Source organism: Chroicocephalus ridibundus, chromosome 1 (genome assembly GCF_963924245.1).
Source record: "Chroicocephalus ridibundus chromosome 1, bChrRid1.1, whole genome shotgun sequence".
Taxonomy (NCBI): domain Eukaryota; kingdom Metazoa; phylum Chordata; class Aves; order Charadriiformes; family Laridae; genus Chroicocephalus; species Chroicocephalus ridibundus.
In genome coordinates, this window is record NC_086284.1 from 130,071,252 (window position 1) to 130,091,768 (window position 20,517).

A 20,517-nucleotide genomic window follows, 5' to 3' on the forward strand; every position below is an offset into this window, starting at 1 on the left:
TATGACTACAGGACATACCAACTAATGCAGAAAAATACCCTGGTTTTCCACTCTACGGGCCACAAGATGACTCTAAATTAAAAAGCAGTCTATTCCAACTGAAAGTAGATATCCCGCCATGACTTTTGTTGCTGTTCTGCTATGCCATTGAGCAAAAGTGTAAGCTTTCACCTAGAAAACACTGCCTCATCCTCATTAATTGACGCTAGCCTCTTTAAACAGAAGGGAAAAGAAACTATATTAGTTTATCACCTTTTTCTCCTGCTGTCTGAAAAATCCATTTACAGTCAAAGCAGAACACGCAAGTAAATGATAGCAGAAGAAAGCAAACACAATAAAAGATCAAGAAAAAGACAACATATTACAAAAGAGAAATCTATACTGTGTTTAGCTTATGTGGCCAGAACATAAGAACCTTTGATGAAAGACAAAATGGCACAAGCCTGTATGCTCAAATTTTAGCCACTGACTCAGCAGAGCTAGAACAAATGCAAATAAAGTAACTAATAAATCTTTCAGGAACCAAATGCTCTGCCATGACTACTTCTTCCCACAGCCCTTGCTGGGCAAGTAAAGCACCTACAAGCAGTGTCTTGCATGTTTAGTTTGAGACAGCAAAAGTAAGTACAACCACAGGATATGCAAAAGCTTACTAAGTATGATAGCCAGCAAGCAGATGGGAGAGGAGAGCTAGATACAAACTGAGGCCGTCAATCCAAACAACTCCAAATTTAAAGACAGAAAACATGTCATCCTAGTTACGCATGTGTATACTACAAGAGAAGTGAGTTGCATTAGTAATGCCAAAGATGTTTACCTTGAATGCTAACTCAGAAGTAGCAAGTTACTTAGACTGAGAAATGGACACCAGTTAAAGACACTTTTTTAATACTTCCCAGCTTTGCCAACAGCAGCTGAGATCCTGTAGTGCTACCAGCAATGTCTGCGCGCACCATTGCATCCCTCAACAAGTACAAGTGTTTGAAGCAGGCTTGGAGGACTGATGTTAGATAGCTGAGGCAGCAGCACGCCTCTCCTCAGACTGCTGAGCACTGTCGTCATCCCCACCCAAACACATCTCTGCACAGTTGCCTCACCTGGTGAATAACGTAGATGCCGTAGTCCAGCTGCTGCCTCTGTAGGAAGGGGTGGAGGTGCTCCAGGAGGTACAGCAGATGCTTCTCTCGATTGCGGTGTGGGATGAGGATGGCCACATGCTGCAAGGCTGAGCACTCCGTAGGGTGATACCGGCCCTTGACTACCTGAGGGTTCTCCTTTTGCACCTCTTCTAGTGTGAGAGATGCTTTGAAAATGAGTTTGCTGGCACCTCCTATAGGAGAAGCACAAGAAGCTTCCCTGAGATGTTTCTGGTTGTGGTTAGTCGAGTCACCTAATGAGGCACTCTGTAGCCAGTGCAAAAGACCCAGGTTCTAGTCCCAATTGGTTTCACTGTCTTTCCAAAAGAAGAGTAGTGCTACAAGGGCACTACAAAGGCAGTGGAAGGAGAGGGTATTGAGCAGTGAGTTGCTTAAACTGCTTATAGAGTAGTGATGATTAAAAAAATTAAAAAAAAATAAAAAAATAAATCCAGAGAAGTTCCACCCTACTGCAGGAGGATTGGCCAGAAGCAGTTGACAGGGCAAAGCAGAGGAGAGGGAAGTGGAAAGAGACATAGAACTGTGGCTGCAAGAAGGCATCTCTACTTAAAGCGTGAACAAAAGCGTCGTAGGCTTAAGGCTATACATCTGTAAGATAAAATGTACCAAGGCTTTCTGTAGCCAAATGAAATTTTCATCACTTCTCTTGCACTGAGCTATCATTCCAGCCCCTCTGGACTTGGACTTGGCACAGCCACGAAAGAGAACAATGCAGGCAACTGCGACGGCTATAGCTGCAGTGCATTTACTTAAGTAAATACATCTTGGAGGCAGGGGTGAGGGTGTGCAGCTAGACAGCAGTTTTTTGGACTACATCAGAGAAGAGGGAAATAATCCAGCTCCCCAAACAAATCCCTTATCAGGTTCACAAAAAGGAAGAGGAAGAAGACAATGACATGGTACTGCAAAGCAGAAGCCTGGTGCTGCTAGCAATACCAAGACACAAAAACAAAAGTTAACTAAAAAATGGCCAAACTAAGGAAACAGTCATCTATTTGAACCTTCACCATAAGTAGTGCTAACCCCAACACAGCTGTGAAGTCTTTCAATTGTCAAGTCAGAGCAAAAAAGGCACACCTAATAATGAAAAGGAAAAAATTAAGGAAAGGTGAAAAGACTTGTCATTCGGATAAAGATAGCTAAACAAAAGTAAAAGCTGTGTGCATGAGCAAGGCAAAAAGAGAAATTAATTCATTACTTGCCATTGGCGGGCAGATGTCCAGCCACATCCTAGGAAGCAGGGCTTCAGCATGTATAGCAGTTGTTGTGAAGACAAACATTGTAACCATGAACACCCAACCTTCTTTCTTTCCCTGAGCTTTTATTGCTGAGCATGATAAATGGTATGGTCGTATGGTACAGAATATCCCTTCGGTCAGTTGAGGCCAGCTGTCCTGGCTGTGTTCACTCCCAACCTCTTGCCCACCCCCAGCCTACCAGATTTTGGGGGCCCATGGAAGAGAGAGACAAAGCCTCAAAAGGGTACAAATACTGTTCAGCAGTAGCCAAGTCACTGGTGCATTACCAAAGCTGTTTCAGTCACAAATGCAAACCACAGCACCAGACAGGCTAGTATCCCAGCCAGACCCAGCACAGGCGCTCTGTGACACAAGTCACTTCCTCACTCAGAAGTGCACAATGCAACCAGTTGCATTGTATGTTTCACAGGAAAAGTGTCTAGGAAGAAACCCAAGTCAGCAGTACCAAAGCACATGTAACTTGTTATAAAGGAGAGGAAAGCACCATCACTTACGTAGGTATGGAGACACAGCTGGACAGTCACTCTGAAAGGACTTCACCGTGGGAACTTTTGCACTTGGTTTGATCTTCTCTTCCTTTTGACTGTCCTGCAGGCTAATTACCTTTCTGAAATCCTCCACAATGCTCTTAGCTTTAGAAAATTGCTCTCTGGAGTCCACGAAGTAACTGAATGTGGTCCATAGTACCATCAAACACAAACTGACAAGCACCAACACTTTGAACTTATAGAAGAGGTGGAAGACATATGAGTTCAAGGCCATGGCTCTTCCTGATCCACAAACAGCTTCCTCTGCACATCCAGTGGGGATGAAACCAATCCGAGAAGAATGTCACAGTAAGGAAGGAAAGTTGGAGGTATGGAGGGCTGCCACACTTCCTGAGGTTTTGCAATTCATGGAGCCATGGTGCTGTTTGCTCTTCAAATGTCAGAAAATACAATTTAATCTGGACAAAGGAAAAAAGGAAGGAGAGAGTTAATTTCTACCACCCTCCACTGCTGTACCTTCACAGACTTCATGAAAAAAAACTTATGACAAAACATGAAAGAAACAGCAATCATGAACTACTGGTCAGAAATGAAGACACTGAACTTTGGTCCTAGCTCAGCCACAAACCAGCTGCATGATTTTAGGCAAATCACTTTCCTGCTTTGTTCTCCACTCCCAGTCTTTTTTTTTTTAATTTATTTTTAAGAACAGAAAGTGCAACCATTACCCCATGTTATGTACAGTGCCTGGCAATACACAGGCTTTACTACTTCTATTCCTACCAAAATTAACAACAGCTGCAAGGCAAGGAATTTTGCTGGCTATTGAGTAAAATCAGCTCCCCCCACCAAAGCAAAACCACATGAATCTCTCCAGAATGAAACTGTTTTCTTCTGAAAGAGGGCATTATCAAGAGCAGAGCTGCGTTGTTCTGCACAACACAGTGTGAACCCCACAATATTTAATGGGCATCAGAAATCATTCCTCCATATCTGATGCCTGCCAGTACCACCTTGTGGGTCTTTGCCCAGTATTGCCCTCTCACATGCTGCTGTAGGAGGCAAATCTTCCTGCTTTTCAAAGGAAAGGTTCAGTTTTTTGGTGTTAGGTCTGTGAGGATCTGATCCTTCGTTCTGTTTCCTGCCCTCTTCATACAGCCTTTCACTGCCATCACACTATAAAGTTACCATGCTAATACTTCTGTCTGTTATTATCATCTCATAACAGAGAATGAATTAAATTTTAATAAAAGAGAGCTTTGATATAGAAAACACAGAAGAAAATTGCCACCTGTGAGAAGAACAAGGACTGAGGCTAAGTGAAGCAAAGGCAGTGATTAAAGACAATGCACATGAAACATGTGGGATCAAAGAGAAGAAACACAAAACCATGGACGGTTATTTTATGCACACTTTCAAAATATATGAGAGCCCAGACAGATATCATAGGCAGAAGGAATACAGTAACTCTACATTCCCGCTAGTTTAACCCATGTGTCTTCTGGAAAACTTTGCCAATTTATGGGGATGTATGTGGGAAACAGACCTAGGAACGAGAAGATGAACTACTCGATGTACTGCCTGAGCTTCTTGAGGTTCACTGGGAATGACCAGTTGCTGTTCTTCCTGGCAGGCACTTCACAGAGTGCCTGACCTGCTCTTTCTATCCACATGCACCACATAGTGTTGCTCTACGGAAGCAACAGAAGAGCTTTCAGTGACCTTACCACCAACAGTGAAGGATCATATTACTTCCAAGGAAAGGAGGGGAAAAAAGAAAAAAAGAAAGGGGAAAAAAAGAGACAGGAGAGGGAGAGGTTCTCAAGAAGGAAAGAAAAAAGCCATACAGTCACACTAATAACCACAGCTCCACAGTTTTCTTGGGGGTTTTGCTGTTTGTTTGTTTTTTCCCCTCTGGTCTTCAAGAGCACAAGGACAGAATCACCAAAACAAAGACAGAGGGAAGCCCGAGTTCCTCTTAGTCCTCCCCTCCTTGTTTCCTGGCCCTTGAGACCACATTTTCCAAGGAATTCTTTCTGTTCTTAGGTAAATTACACTGGAGACCACCTGGGTCTCTGCCTCATTGTTTTAAAAGACACAGAAAAATTAGCTTAGTGCTCTCATTTACGTCCTTTCCCCTGATTTTCCACATGAGAAATCATCAGAATAGCTTGTAAGGTATTGACCGCATGGGTCTCTACTACTCTCCAAAGGAAACCCGAGAATGAACCGAACTAGTTTTTCTTCTGTTGATACCCATTAGTATGATACCCATACTTCTGCTGTCAGAACAGGAAAGGAAACACCAGCCACAGAGCAACACCTAACATCCAACTGACCTACAAAATACGGAAATCTACACAGTTCGGGACAGCTATGTACATCTTAAGAAAAAACATCAAGAGGATCAGCAAATTTAAGCTACACATTATAGCACACAGTACTCCTACTGTCAGCTTGTAATAAACAACTGGAAAGCAACTTTGAGGGGTTGTCAGTAACACATTTCACAGGTACAGTAAACTCAACTACTTGTTTTCTGAAGGCAATTAATTTTATAATGCTAAGCGGAGTAAAACAGTATCCAGCTTCTGCACTACCCAACAAAACAAATATAAACTTCAGGCGCAAATGCAAACAAATCTCAAGCCTCAGTTACAAAAATCTCCACACTCACTTGGTATGCCTCCTTGGTGTATTTACTTACATACTGTGGTAAAACCATACTGCCATCACTTCTCTCTCCTATGCAGCCAACAGAAGAGCAAACTAGAAACATTTTTCTCCTTCTGCATCATCATCAGAGCTGTTCAATGAATTCTTACTACTGGGAATGCAGGCAGATGGGGGCAAGGGGACCAAGATGTGAAAAAGCACCAGGAAAAGAGGGAAGAAGAAAATCCCAATCAAGTAGAGAGAGAAAAAGGGCATGGGGATTCACTTTCCAGAAAATAGGACTCTCCAGTTTGCCCAGAAAAACAGGTGAGAGTAATTGTTGTTTTACAGTTAAGAAAAATTAATCAAAAAGTTTGAAGTGGGCTCAAGCAGAAAATGGATTAAACCCAGTTAAAAGTCTCCCCATGTTTCTAAAGTCTCAATTCAATCAGTCTCTGCAACAGGTGTACAAGAAAATTGCCCTAACTAAACAGGAAAACAGAAGTAGAAGGAAATTAAATGGGAAAATAACATGAAGAGAAGGGAAGACAAAAATGCTGAGATTTTCAATTAATATATTTTGTTTCAGCAATGAATTTTATTTCTAACATTTTTCTGGGTCTTGCTGGCAGACAAGCCATAATAATATAAATTAGTAGCCATGGTGCCCTAAGAGGTAACACCGGAAATATCCTATTGGTACACTTTGAGTTAAATAGTTCCAGTTTTTAGCTCAACTAATGAGCAGTAAACAGTATAACATTTGATTTTGACTATTGCCAGATGAAACATCAGTGCATGCCTTTCAGCCCAGCATTACTTCCTAGTTAGCTGTCAGTAGCTGTCATACCAGGGAAAGCCTTTTGCAGAACAGAAGTGATTCTGAACTGCATCTTTGTTCAAGCTTAGGACTGATACACAACTGCAACAACTGAGGAAATAATGGTCCAAAATGCTTTACCCTATTATCCCACCTTGTATCATCACTGAAACAATAGAGATTCAAATAAAAGAGAAAATGTCTACCACCCCCTGCCAGTTTACACTCTACAATAGTTGCATACAGGAAATCAGTGATAAGCTGTATGAACTATCTGAGAACAGTAAACACTGTGGACCCCATAGGTAATATTAGCCTGTAACTGTTAAATCAAAGACCTTATAATTTGCTTATTTAAAATCTATTTGCAAGTATCTATGGAATAATCTAAATTGCTGCCTTTCATAACCTCTCAGTTACTGTGTGACATCCAGCAGGTGAAGCACTTCCCTGAAGAGGGGTGTTATAGATTGTGGCCCAATAATTGACAGGAACCAGTCCAATTAATCAAATTAGTTTATTAAGCAAGCGGCAACAAGCAAAACAGCGCTGGGCGGCCAGGGAGTCTTTGCTCCGCCAACGGCGCACACCCCCTTCCCGAAAGTAGTTGATTATATATACTCTTCTGGTTCCCGTATATGTGTCAATCCTGGTATATTCCGTGTCTGAGCGACGTGTTGCTAGGGGGTTGGTCTTGTCCCGCCTCCTGATGGTCGTGAGGCTGAAGGCTCCTCATCTTTATCAGTGTCCTTGGGGAGACTCTTTTCAGCTTATCTCACAACTTAGCTCTTCCCTTTGAAGTGTTAAAACACACCAGATGCCTGTGATTTAGGCCTTTAGGTATCAAAGTGCACCAGATAACACACTGGATGCCTGCGATTTAAGTATGTGAAGAGTCGAAACAGTGTAAGTTTTCACCAGCCTTTAAGAAAGCCTGATTTGGTTAACAAACATGATTCTATTTATTACAGGGGTAACCTCTCCCCACAATAAACCAAGGGTATCGCTGAACAAAGTGCATGCATGAGGAAGGAAATTTCCTTCTCCACCACTCAACCCAAATATCTTACAGATTAACCTGGACCAATAAGGACAACTTAAAGTTGATAAGATACTGAACTTAATGTGCAGGGAATGACGATCAACACGTGTTTGCTAAAAATTAATTTATTGAATTCATAGCCTCCCACTTTATCAGATGTAGACTGCCTTTTTTAAAAGAAACATTAAAACAGTTGCTTACCTCATGCACAGCCTAGTACAAATGGGTCATAATGAAATATCAGGAAGCAATCGGCAGTATTAGTCAGAAGAACAAGCTTCTGAAATACCTTTTTCTTTTTTTGTTAATATCAGGAAGACCACAGAAGTGTAAAATTGCTGAGATACAAGGATGTTAAATTATGAACATAAACTCTGAACTTACCGCACCAATGTTATTTCTACCCTCCTGCCCTCCTATTCAGCTAGGTGAAATCTCACACATATCAATTTCCTTTGTCAGCTTTAGGAGATACCTTTATAAGCAGATGTTACTAAAAGTTCACAGTGCTTGCCTCTGACAAATATTCAGACTGTACTGCTGTCAGTGTGAATTATTTCACATAACTAAAACAAATCTTCACTGAGTTCTATGGCAGTGACAGAATGTTGTTCTTGCTTAAAATACACTTGAGCACTTCAACAGAGCTGCATAAATATGCATGCATGATCACAACAATTAGTCATTTTCAACTCATCACAACACACATGCAGAAAAGCATAATTCATGTTTCATAAACTTGCAGCTTGGTATTTTGATGTTTTCTATGGAGAATATAGTATGTATTTCAAAATGTGGAAAGCATGGAGATATTTCAGGTATTTTTAATGGAAAAACATACCTATCAAATGGAAAAATTTACCCATCAATTTACCTTATATTATTACTTCATAGGTTAAATGGTATTAATGTTTTTTTCCCCGAGACACAAGAATAGAATGTGCACAGAAAGGCATGTCCAATTCTATTAAGAAATGACAAAGAACTGCACCCTTATGAATTAAGGTGGCTGAGAAACACAGTGAAGAGCTGGCACTTTTATGACTCCCACCAAAGATGGAGAACTCGTGAACTTATGAGGACAGTAACTAGAAATAAAAGAACACGCAAGAGGTTAAGCCTTAATAAAAACTTTCCTGTCAGAGAAATGAAAGGAAGACTTGATTGTCACCCCTCTGGATGCTGCTGCTTTACTATTTCACACTACGGACTCTTCATTTGAAAAAGTGATCTTTCACCAGCATGCTTAAAGTACCTGCGTTGCTAAATCAGACACCTAACCCAGAGTCAAGAACACCAGAGTTTAAGCCTTGTTAAAGAATTTTTTTAAAAAATTAAAACAACAAAAAAAAATGTAGTCCCAGGGCCTGCTGTTTAAAAGCCACACTTGGAGAACTAGTACGAAAGCCAGAGTTGTAACACATCCATAAAATCATTATTAATGGAATAGCCTTAATAAAATACTAACTAGAATAGTCATGCAGAATCTACTCCAATCTTAACAAAGCCCAACAGTCATTCTGCAAATCACATGAAACAATGGAGCAGATGCTTTGCACTTCATAACTGCCAATCAGATAAAATTAAACCCTCACCAATTAAGTACTGGTTGAGGATACACAAATCACAATCACAGGATGGTTGAGGTTGGAAGGGACCTCTAGAGGTCATCTGGTCCAACCCCCCTGCTCAAGCAGGGCCACCTGGAGCCAGTTGCCCAGGACCATGTCCAGATGGCTTCTAGGTATCTCCAAAGATGGAGACTCCACAGCCTCCCTGGTCAACCTGTGCCTAGGCTCAGTGATCCTCATAGTACAATAACTGCTTCCTGATGTTCAGATGGGACCTCCAGTGTTTCAGTTGTGCCTATTGCTTCTGGTCTTGTCACTGGGCACCACTGAGAAGAGCCTGGCTCCATCCTCTTTGCACTCTCCCTTCAGGTATTTCTACACATTGGGAAGTTGCTTCCCAAGCCTTCTCTTCTCCAGGCTGAACAGTCCCAGCTCTCTCAGCCTTTCCTCATAGGAGAGGTAGTCCAGTCCCTTCATCATCTTCATGACCCTTTGTTGGGCTCTCTTCAGTACATCTGTGTCTCTCTTGTACTGGGAAGACCAGAAATGGACATAGGACTCCAGGTGTGGCCTCACCAGTGCTGAGTAGAAGGGAAGGATCACCTCCCTTGACCTGCTGGCAATGCTTTGCCTAATGTAGCCCAGAATAACACATGCCTTCTTTGCTGCAAGGGCAAATTGCTGGCTCACAATCAGCTTGGTGCCACCAACGCTAGGTCCTTTGCCAAGCTGCTTTCCAGCTGGGTGGTCTCCAGCATGTAATGGTACATGGGGTTGTTCCTCTTTCTGGATGGCGGCATGACCCTCTGGTGTATCTGCCTCTCTTCACAATTTGGTGCAGTCTGCAAACTTGCAGAGGGCACAGTCTGCCCCATCATCTGGATCATTAACGATGATGTTAAACAGGACCGGACACAGTATTGACCCCTGGGGTACACCACTAGTTACTGGCCTCCAACTAGACTTCATGCGTTGATAACCACCCTCTGGGCCCAGCTGTTCAGCCAGTTTTCAATCTACTCCACTTATCCAGCCCATACGTCAACAACTTCTCTATAAGCATCTTATGGAAGACAGCGTCAAAGGTCTTCCTGAAGTCCAGGCAGACAATATCCAGTGTTCTCCCCTTGTCTACCAGGCTAGCCATTACATTGTAGAAGGTTATCGAGTTGGTCAAGCATGACTTCACTTTGGTGAAACCATGCTGACTACTTCTGATGATTTTCTTGACCTTCATATGCCTGGAAATGGTTAACTGCTCCATCACTTTACAAGGTATCGAGGTAAGGCTGACCAGCCTATAGTTCCCTGGGTTGTACTTCTTGCCCTTCCTGAAGACAGTAGTGATATGTGCTTTCCTCCTCATGACTTCTCCCAGTCACCATGATCGATCAAAGATCATTGAGAGTGGCCTCACAATGACATCAGCCAGCTCCCTCAGTACTCATGGGTGCATCCTAATGTCATCCATGGAACTATGTGCCCAGTTTGCTTAAGTATACCCTGACCTCTTAAGCAATCCTCTTCCATCTTCCTTGCTCCACCCCTCCCTCGTGGTCTCTGGGACATGGGATTACTGAATCCCAGTCTTGCTAGTAAAGACTGAGGCAAAGACGACATTCAGTGGCTCAGCCTTTTCCATGTCTTGTGTAACCAAGTCCTCCATCCCATTGAGCAACAGGCCGACGTTTTCCCTCATCTTCCTTTTGTTACCTATGTACTTATAGAAGCCCTTCTTGTCATCTTTGATATCACTAAATCATGGCTGATATATTGTTTAGGGGGTGAAAAAAAGACAACCCAGTCAGACATTAAAACATGTATACACAATAATTCGATCAAAAAGTCAATGATAAACAAATCTTGCTGTAAACAATAATTCCCAAGATGCCGGAAATGTGGTTCTTCCTTCTTCTATACTTTGAAACTCAGGGTGACTATCCCTCAAATATGGGTGGGAAAACTTCTGTAGCGCAACTAAGCTCTTCTCATAGCTGTCAAACCTGTCTACCTAGATCTGACCTTCATCAAAGGTACCAAGAAACTTTCATAGGTACATAAACTGAAATAAATTCTCAATGAAGCATAACCAAACCTAGTTTAGAAAGTTACAGCTGACGACAAAGGTAGAGCACTTCAGGCCACAAGGTTAAAAACACCATGGTACCCATTTCAAAATCCATAAAAAAAAATTAAACAGAAAAAAAGTGCCACAGTTATCCAAATATGACATCAGCCAGAATTCAAAAATCAATGAAAAATGAGAAAGGTCTCCATCTATATGTAGACAAACTCATACCTAGACAGACACTACAAACACACTTCTGAATATATCCATGATCATATTGATGCACATAAATACTGCATGATCCGTGTTCCCCAACATCATATCTGTACTGGTAACTGTCCCTGTGCTCTGCAGCTTGCCAACTCAAGCTCTGTAGCGTGCTACTTTTTTTTGAAACATATGCCAAACCCTACTTGCTTGCTCCAAGGTTCCTAGCACTGTTAAGAATAGCCTACCTGTAGGAAACAATGAGAAATGCAGTGCTATATGACTCACCCCATCAGTTCAGTTCAGATCCTTGAGCCTGTTGGCCTGAACACGAAGCCCTAACTTGCTCTCCATCCATTTTCATTCAGAGTTTTCGTCAACAGAAATACATAGGCATTGGAGTCCGACAGGCTATGCAAGCACAGAGCAAGTGAATAACAGATGTGCAAGCTGGTTCCCCATGCAAGGGCTGCAGGGTCAATCTACCCATATGCAGTGGGCATTTGCCTAGCAGCCTGATTCATGCCACTAGCATTACCAAGCTCAGAGATACCAAGAAATTCTGGACTAAAGGCTTCTTCATCTAGGCAAAATTCCTAGGCAGACCAAGACAGTATCAACAGGAAGATGGATTACTGGTAGCCCTGATCTAGACATTAGTGAAGGAAAGTAATCTTATAAACAAAATTTGTTATGTAATTGGAGTTGATAAAAACCTCATTGTTTTCCAAAACTTATTTTTTCCTGATATGTTTTTAGATAAAATTTTCCATTATGATAACTATGCTACAGCCTAAAGTCACATGATTACTTATCAAAAAAGTTAACTTTAACAGTATAAATAATCAATAAGAGCATACTTTCTGCCTAAATTTTATTTTTCATGTGTTTGTATTTAAAATAATTCACCTTGTATGGAACATCTGCGGAACAGCTCCACAGAGATACTTTCATTTGATACACGGAAAATTAATTTTTAATTTACACAAACCTACGTTCTGACTCTACCTGTTTCCCACTGACCAGTAAGGACAGGTTTCCTATCATGCAGGATTTTCCAGAAGCCCCAGCAACCTCCTCAAGCTCACGCAGATTCACAGACAGCAGAACAGGTTCAGCAGCAAAAAGGATTCACTTCAATATAACTTTAAAAACCCTCATAATTTCAAGCAGGAAATGAAGAATGGAAGAGTTCCCTGGGACTGCATTTGTCAGCTCTATACTATGCAGACTATTACTTTGTATTTTATCTGGCCCAAAGTCAAAAGCAGCAATAGGTTAACTCTGGAACTATCACGAAGCAGTACTGCAATCTTCTTCATTAAACCCTACAAGAAAGAATTAAATTCTTTACAATTGACAAGGCAGAAAGATCACTGTGCTGCAGCAGCTTTTCTATGCAAGAGAGTTAAAGTCCTCTAAGTTTTACAAGAGTCTAAACCTGTTCCTTTCACAGTCATTTCCTTCTTTTCAGCAGACTAGTTTTTTAGTGGGGCATTAAGCTAATAGTTTTTAACACCTCTTTTATACAACACTTGCATAATCCTATTACCTCTGCCTATTAAAAAACCACCAACTGCACTGAGAAATGGTGAAGTCATGGGCTATTTTAAAAAACACAAACGAAAAAACAAACGAAACACAGTTCTCAGACAAACAGCCTTTCCACTTCTCAGGATTTCAAGGCAAACAAAGCAAGCGCATTAAACCACTCACTGCTGCTGCCACATCCCTCCTTCCTGTATAGCAGTCACTCCAAAAAGCACAGAGCGCGCTACGCAAGCAGCAGACACTTTTCATCCAGGAAACACCACACCATAAAGAGACCTCTGTTACCTCTCACAAGCTGCAGGAAAGAGTCAGCTCAAAACTCACAGGATGACTGGGGGGGGGGAAAAAAAAAAACATGCTGCTTTTCCTCCCTAAGAGGGTCCCTAGTGCGGTCCCATATGCCCCTCCCTCAGCTCATGTCCCAGCCCAGGATGGCGGACAGCCTCTCTCCTTTCCTCCTAGCACAGCAGAACCAGCACGGGGGCACTTGGGCATATCTTGACAGAGCACTGTGCCACACACAATACTGCATACAAATAATTACTACAACAAACCACCTGATGAGAAACAAAGGCTCGAGTCTTTGCTCCTAAAAGCAAACCTTAATTTCTATAGCAGCCTTTTTGGTATCTGCTCCATCTGGAGATTTTTAACATTAGAGATGCCATTCTTCTTACGTAGATCAAACTGTCCACCCTCTTGTCCATACCTATGGAGAAGTTCATGCGCTCCCACTGCACTTCTCTCCGTTATCACCTGGACATACTGCTGATGACAGTGCCACCACAGACAGAAGTGTGTACTTTATGTGAGCGTGTTTCAACCAGTCTGGCATACTGACCAGCCTGGCTTACTGACAAGCCTTTTCACAAAAGGTAGTTTCTTATTACAAGGTTGTCCCTCACTGGTGCTTTTTCCACCACATTGCACCATAACACTCCTCTAGCAACCTCACAGAATCAGCAGGATTGAAACAACGGAGCTGTCTCTTTGCCATCTTGCCCACCTGGGGCTCTTCCAGGCTACCAGGCCAGTAGCACCGCAATATTAGCCGTGCTGGCCAAGCTCCAGTCTGGCACACAGCTGCCAGGAAGAGTTTTGCTGCCACCCCACCTAAGCCTCCTCCCTAGCTGACAAACACACTTCCTTCAGGAGTTGCACCTACATTAGAGGAATTCATGAGCGTACCTATGTCAGGTAAGGGGTAGGATTTTCTCACGCTTCCAGTCAACACACAGATAATGACAAAACATAGAGAAAGGATGAGACCCGAGTACACACAGGGTACACATCTAAGACAGTTTGTGTTAAGAGGTGGGGAAAGAAAGGATAGGTACAGCCTCATGACAAGTGTTAATCTCCTGTAACTCACGCCTGTTTGAACTCTTTGTGTAATATGTACATTCCAAGCAGGTAAGTATTTCAGAGCTTTCCCATTAAGCCTCCTCTATGCCACAAAGGTCTTATTTATTATGAGGACTGCCCAAGAGTCAAGTTGGGGAAAAAATTCCTTGTTTCAGACACTTAGTAATGTGGGAAAAACCTTTAATACTACTGTATATTTCAACTGGTCAGCCACATAAATTCAGACCAGCCTAGATCTCGACTGTCACTGTCTCACCTTCCCCTCCGCTTCAGTCCACAAACTATACTCTCTCTGCACTGGCTTTCATGCAAACATGGGGTTAGGTGGATCAGGAGACAAGCAGTATTTCTAGCAACCTTCTGTGATCCTCTGTCTACCCTTCCCACTGAAGAATGTCAGACGACCTGGTACAACTATCAGCAGAAAAACTAGCTCAGCTTTCAGTTGAATAGGAACTGTTATTTCAGGAGGATGGTAATATACATTTCCAGGCAACAACTGGTAACATTCTACAAACTGCCTTGAACCAGACAACTTTAAAGAGGAAATGTATGAGTTGAAACAGACCAAGGTGCATTTATGGGCCTGATTAGAATAACACCCACTGCCAGCTAAAACATTCCATTTGTGTTGAGAATACAAACACATGTGCTGGCTCCACACTCTTTTCTTGCTATTTATTATTTGATAACTGCTTGATATTCAATGTAAAAGTACTGGCAGCTCCGACTCCCTGAATTACAAACTAACAAAGATAAAGAATATATAAGACACCAGGAAGTAACTTAGATATTCCCTTGCATATGGAATGTGTGTGGGCATCATGGAAGAAGTGATTACAATAGATATGAATGAGAAAAGGGTTGGCAGGCAAATACAATAAATCCATTTCATACAGAAGGAACATCATAGCAGAAAAGCACTGAAAGAAGACTCTCTGTACATCTTTAACTACATGCAGGATGGAGAAGAAAATAGGAGCCACTCAGTATCTCACCTATCCTAACAGGGACACCACTGCTCTTCCACCCAACGTTATCCCAAACAAGAAGTGCTATTCCTCTATCTCAACCTGCTTTGGTTTATGATCAAAGAGCTGAACAAGTTGCTCCACAGGGAATGCACTGGACAAAAGAAGCAGTCCCTGAGCGCTGGTATGCATGAAGTCCGTTGTTCTTTGAATGTATGTAATTGATTTTCTGGCTGCAAGACACCCACCCAGCCACTCTCTTACTTCCCCCCTCCCCAACAGGACAGGGGGAGACAGTAAGAAGAAAAAGCTCATGGGTAAAGATAAAGACAGAGAGATCACCTGCCAATTACCATCACAGGCAAGACAGACTCGACTTGGGGAAAATTAATTTATTGCCATTTAAAATTCAAGTAGGATGGTGAGAGACAAAAACTACAACACCGTCCCTCCACTCCCTTCTTCCCAGGCACAATTTCACTCCTTTGTTCCCACCTCCTCTACTTGCCACCCCAAAACAGGGCAGGGGGATTGGGAATGAGGGTCAGTCCATAAAAGCTCCTCTCTGCCACTCCTTCCTCCTCACATTTTCCCCCTGCTTCAGTGTGGGTCCTTCCCATGGGGTACAGTCCTTCACAAATTGCTACAGCATGGGTCCCTTCCATGGTCCCTTTTCTCCTGCCAGAAAATCTGCTCCTGCATGGGCTCCTCTCCACAGGCTGCTATCCCTGACAGGAGTCTGCTCAGGCATGAGCTCTCCATGGGCTGCAGCTTCCTTCAGGGCATGTCTATCTGCTGCAGCACGGGGTCCTCCAAAGACTACAAGGTGGATATCTGCTCCAGCATAGTTCCCTCCACAGGCTGCAGGGTGGATATCTGCTTACTAGGAGTGCCTCCTCCCCTCCTCCTTCTCTGACCTTGGTGTTCACAGAGCTGTTTCTCACCTTTTTTTTTCTTTTTTCCTCTCTCTCCCCTCATTCCTGTCACAGCTGCCCTTCTTAAATACATTTTACCCAAGGCACCACCAGCCTAGCTGGCGGCCTCAGCCTTGGCCAGTGGTGGGTCTGTTTTGAGGCTGTCTAGAACTGGTTGTGTTCAGCACATCTTGGCTTTAGCATTACTCTTTTTCCAGTGCTTTACATCTATCTCAAATATTAGATAGTGGATATACAATTACTTTTAACATTTCCAGACAATTCGGTGATCAAGCAGGAGACATTTTTACATAGTCACATTTCACTCATAAAACAGAGGCACAACTCTTGGCAATTACTCAGCGCCTAAAATATCACATTAAGATTTCTGAGATTACCAACAGAAAAGCTCATGCTTTCTTTACTAAGCAAGTACAGAGCATTTGCTGCAAATGACCCAACATCATTACCAAGCACAGGCCAACTGAGCGGGTCCTACTCCAATACTGCAGTACAGTTTTCACTTTCCTAGGATGTAATGAACTCTGGTTTTATGCTAAGAAATGCAATCTAATGTCTCCAGGCCAAGGAACATACTTATAAATGGCCTCTCTTGTTACACAACTAGAGCTGAGACACTGACCTCACTAAAAGACACAGCACTGTCAGACTGAGTGCAGTCAAAGAGATGGAGCAAGGCATACAGCAAATAGTACTGGTATACCCGGTAACTACCTAACTGCTTAACAGGGAAATATATTTTAAAAAAAATACAGCACAGTTTAAAAACACCTTCCCCCCAAGGTCAGTGGAATATCCTGAAAAAGCACATGGTGAAACAGATTTCTGTGAACACAGGAATCTCACGTATAATGGAAAGCTAAGGTCATGATTCAACTCAGCAACAGCCTATCTTTTTCTGGCAGCTGCTGCCTTTCTGGAGTGGCATCAGTCAGTATGGATGCCAGATGTCAGAGACCTTGCCATGTTCCAAAGGAAACAAAAAAAACCCCAAAAAACCCAAAACAACCACTCAACACATTTCTAACCAAATTCCTCACCTCTCTCCTGCACAAAAAATTACATCTGAGAAAAAATTATGCACATTCTTATTTCAGCTTTAAGTACTTCACAATAAATTTTTTAAACCAAAGTGTCAACCACAGATAGCTAAAGCAATACAGGACAGAAGTTGAGGTAAGAAGTATAGACCTGTGGCCAATTAATGTATTTATAATTTTCAGTTTACAAGTAAGTATGAACAAAGTTGTAGAAAAATGAAAAAAGTAATAAAGTTGTACACATATTATGAATGCATAACTAAGAACAGAATCCCATTATTTGTTTCTTATGGAGGTACTTCAGCATAAGAATGGCACCGAGGGCGTTCCAGTTGAAGCTTCCTTAAGCATGAACAGATTTTACTTTTTTATTATTATTAGTCTTATCTCAGTAAGGATTACAAATTATCAGTGCCTACTGCAAAAACAGCTATCAAGAAACTGCGTAGGTGGCATCATTTTGTTAAGCTATTAAAGGTACAGGACCTTTTCCACGTTAGAACACAATTTAGATCTACGTAGATTTTCAACCAATCTGCAGATGGATTTTTATGCAGGAGAAAAGTTTCAAACATGCAATTTATGTTCTCTAACTCACATCCTTTGGAAGAGTTATGGCCTAGAGCAGTGTTTGACAGAATTCCAACAATTCTAGTTCAATCCAGCAACAAGCAATTTTAATCAACTGCCTGTGGAAGTAATTCTAATAACATACCCCCCAAGAAATCAGGGTACTATTAAACCTTTAGGACAAGCAGCTCTGTAAAATTTCTGGCAGTGGGAGACAGTGTATCACTCTTCCTCCCACTCTGTTACTAATCTCTTTTCCCCATCTCACTGCATCTTGCTAGGGAGTCTAGAGAACTAAAGGTGAAATGTGATGGGGAATCCTCCTCTCCTACTCCCTCAGGGTTAAAAAACTCCTGTCCCTCTAAAACCTTCCTCCTCCTCAACCAAGCAGCAGCAGGGCTCCAGCTCTTTCCAGGAACAAGAGAGAAGATCAAGGGGGATGATACGTAACTCAGAAGCAGATTAGGGGAAAGTGGCTCCTTTCTAACCTTTCACTTCTTATTTCTGTGCAGGCGTTACCCCTCCCCATCTCACTGATGAATAAAATCATCTGCAAGGGTTCCGAAGTCAACTACAGGACTGAGAGGGACACGTTTTCATCAAATGGGGGCTCCCATGAACCTGTGCAAGCCTCCTCTCAAGCCCTCTGATCACTGTTCTGGCTCCTCCAAAATAACATCTAGAGCAATGAGCGAAGAAGCTTATGTCTCATCACTGGGAAAATTTTAGCGAACAGCACCACTTGCCTGTGCTCCAGTTCCTCCATGCGTGAAATGGAGAAAATACTGCCAAGTAGTGAATTTAGTTTACCACAAAACCATTCAAAAGCTTTAGTTGAAATGAAAACACCAGTGCGCTACATCCATCCTCCTGCCTTATGATCTCTGAGCCTGATACAGTAAGTACTTCCACCTGGTACATAATTTTTAGATATGTACCTGTTCCCAATTATATCCGTAACGCTACACTACAACGCAATGATGCGCCGGCAGCTGTATGCGCAGGACCCCATCCCCAAGTCCTGCCTCTTTTGTTCACAGGGATCACTGCCGGGGGACTCCCTGCACACACTGGGAGCTGCCCAGAAGCAGACGGCGAGATAAACTTCCAAGTGCGAGGCGCAACTACAAACCATCACAAGCCTCCGTTCTTTCGCGAAGGTTTTAAAACTGAAGCACCGTCCGGAAATTAAAACTAATTTACCCCCACCGCTCATCCCCTATTTTACCCCTCTCTTCTCAATTTAACTCAGTTCCAACAACCCCGCTCCCTCATGCGCTCCCAACTCTGGCCGCCGCAGCCCCCCGCCGGCCGGCCGGCCAGCCGCCCTCAGGGCGGGCAGCCCACACCGCTCTCCCCCGCTGTGTAACCGAAACGCCTACCTGCAAGGCCCGCGCCTGAAGGCGCCCAGGTGCCGAACGCCTCTCCCGCCCCGGGCCGGCAGAGGACGGACGGACGGACACACAGGCAGCTAAACCCCTCCCGCTGCTGCTGCCGCCGCCGCGCGTCCCCGGCCAACCGCCACCCCCGCGCGCAGGCGCCCTGCCGGGCACGCGCGCGCGCCGCGTGCCGGGGGCGGGGCGCGCGCGCCCAACGGCTGCTGGGGGCAGCCCGCCGCTGCCGCCGCTGTGCCTGAGAGGGGGCGGGGCCGGGGCCGGGGCGTGAGGGCGGCGGGGAATTCTTTTCTTCCTTTCCTTCCCTCCCTTCCCCCTTTCCCATCCGTCCCCTTCCCTTCCCCTTTCCCGAAGGCACCACCAGCAACCCCAGCCCCTGCCGCCAACCATGGAGCACAGGGGTAGAACAGCCACCTCCCGCCATAGAGACCCCACCTGAGGGACAGAGCGACCCCACCATGGCGGTGGCCATCATCATCTCTCATCCCCCACCATGACAGCCCTTCAACAGGGCAGGGAGTAACGGGCTGTGCGGGCCTTGTTTCCTTGTTTGCTTTAGGATTTCAGAGCAAACGCGGGAGGCGTAACTTTATCAGAGTAGGTCAGATGGTGCCAGGGGCTCGGCAGGGCTGGGCTGTGAACTCTGACGGAGTGTCCGCTTTTGAGGGCCATGGGTGGGCGTCGCAGCATTCCCGATGCTGGTACGTGTCAAAAGTTGAGACTTTCGCTTCCTCTCAAAACGTGTCATCTATAGCACTTGTTTACAGCGAAATCAGGTGGGGCTTGGGAGATGTTCTTAGGATCTCAGAAAGCTGAACTTAAGGTGCCTGCTTCCAAAACCTAATTGCTCAGGAAAAAGAAAGGCATTCCCCTTCCTTAATCTTGAATCACGAAAGGGCTTTTCGTATCAAACCGTAACAGTGCAAACAAAACCCCTTCAAGTGTGCATGTCCATATACAGATGGCTGAAAGCGTTTATCTGTTATTATAAAGTTTTCTTAATTTTTGAAAAATCATCAAAATCAAAGGTATTTTTTCTTGCAGGACAAATTAGATCACCAAATTAGATTAACCAAAGCTCATATTGCTACAATGTAACGTTTGTAGTTTCTCCATGCAAAACTTTCCAGCATAACTGCCCCTAGCGGCAAAAAATTGTGCAATTACTTTAAATTATTTGGTCAAAATATCAAAGCCATTTCACTGACAATGGCAAGAAAAAGCAGAAGGGGAGCAGTAGGGATGACCATGGAGCTTCACTGCCGAGTCCGCTTGGCTCTAGGGTAAACCTGCATACGTGCCCATCAGGAGCTGGAATATTCTACTCAGACCTCATAAAGTTGCACCCAAGAGGAATATGCTGCCAAGCACTAAAAAAGCCTTTCAAGAAAAAGGCAACATTACTCTTTTGTGGTGAGAAATTA

General features: G+C 43.4%; 2 protein-coding genes across 2 annotated transcripts in view; one reads left to right on the top strand and one right to left on the bottom strand.

Annotated features, from left to right (window-relative positions):
- The window catches only part of LOC134523077 (beta-1,4-galactosyltransferase 3-like), a 44,299-nt gene extending 25,345 nt beyond the window's left edge, over window positions 1-18,954 (top strand). The window contains exon 8 of the mRNA XM_063351535.1: window positions 18,212-18,954. Within this exon, the coding sequence (XP_063207605.1) occupies window positions 18,212-18,236 (25 nt within the window). The 3' untranslated portion in view covers window positions 18,237-18,954. The remainder of the gene's footprint in view (window positions 1-18,211) is intronic.
- Window positions 1-19,243, bottom strand: part of B4GALT4 (beta-1,4-galactosyltransferase 4) — a 30,596-nt gene extending 11,353 nt beyond the window's left edge. The window contains exons 1-3 of the mRNA XM_063351590.1: window positions 19,082-19,243; window positions 2,911-3,362; window positions 1,098-1,330 (exon numbers count right to left, since the gene is read on the bottom strand). Of these exons, the coding sequence (XP_063207660.1) occupies window positions 1,098-1,330; window positions 2,911-3,178 (501 nt within the window). The 5' untranslated portion in view covers window positions 3,179-3,362; window positions 19,082-19,243. The remainder of the gene's footprint in view (window positions 1-1,097; window positions 1,331-2,910; window positions 3,363-19,081) is intronic.
- Between the last annotated feature and the right edge of the window lie 1,274 nt (window positions 19,244-20,517).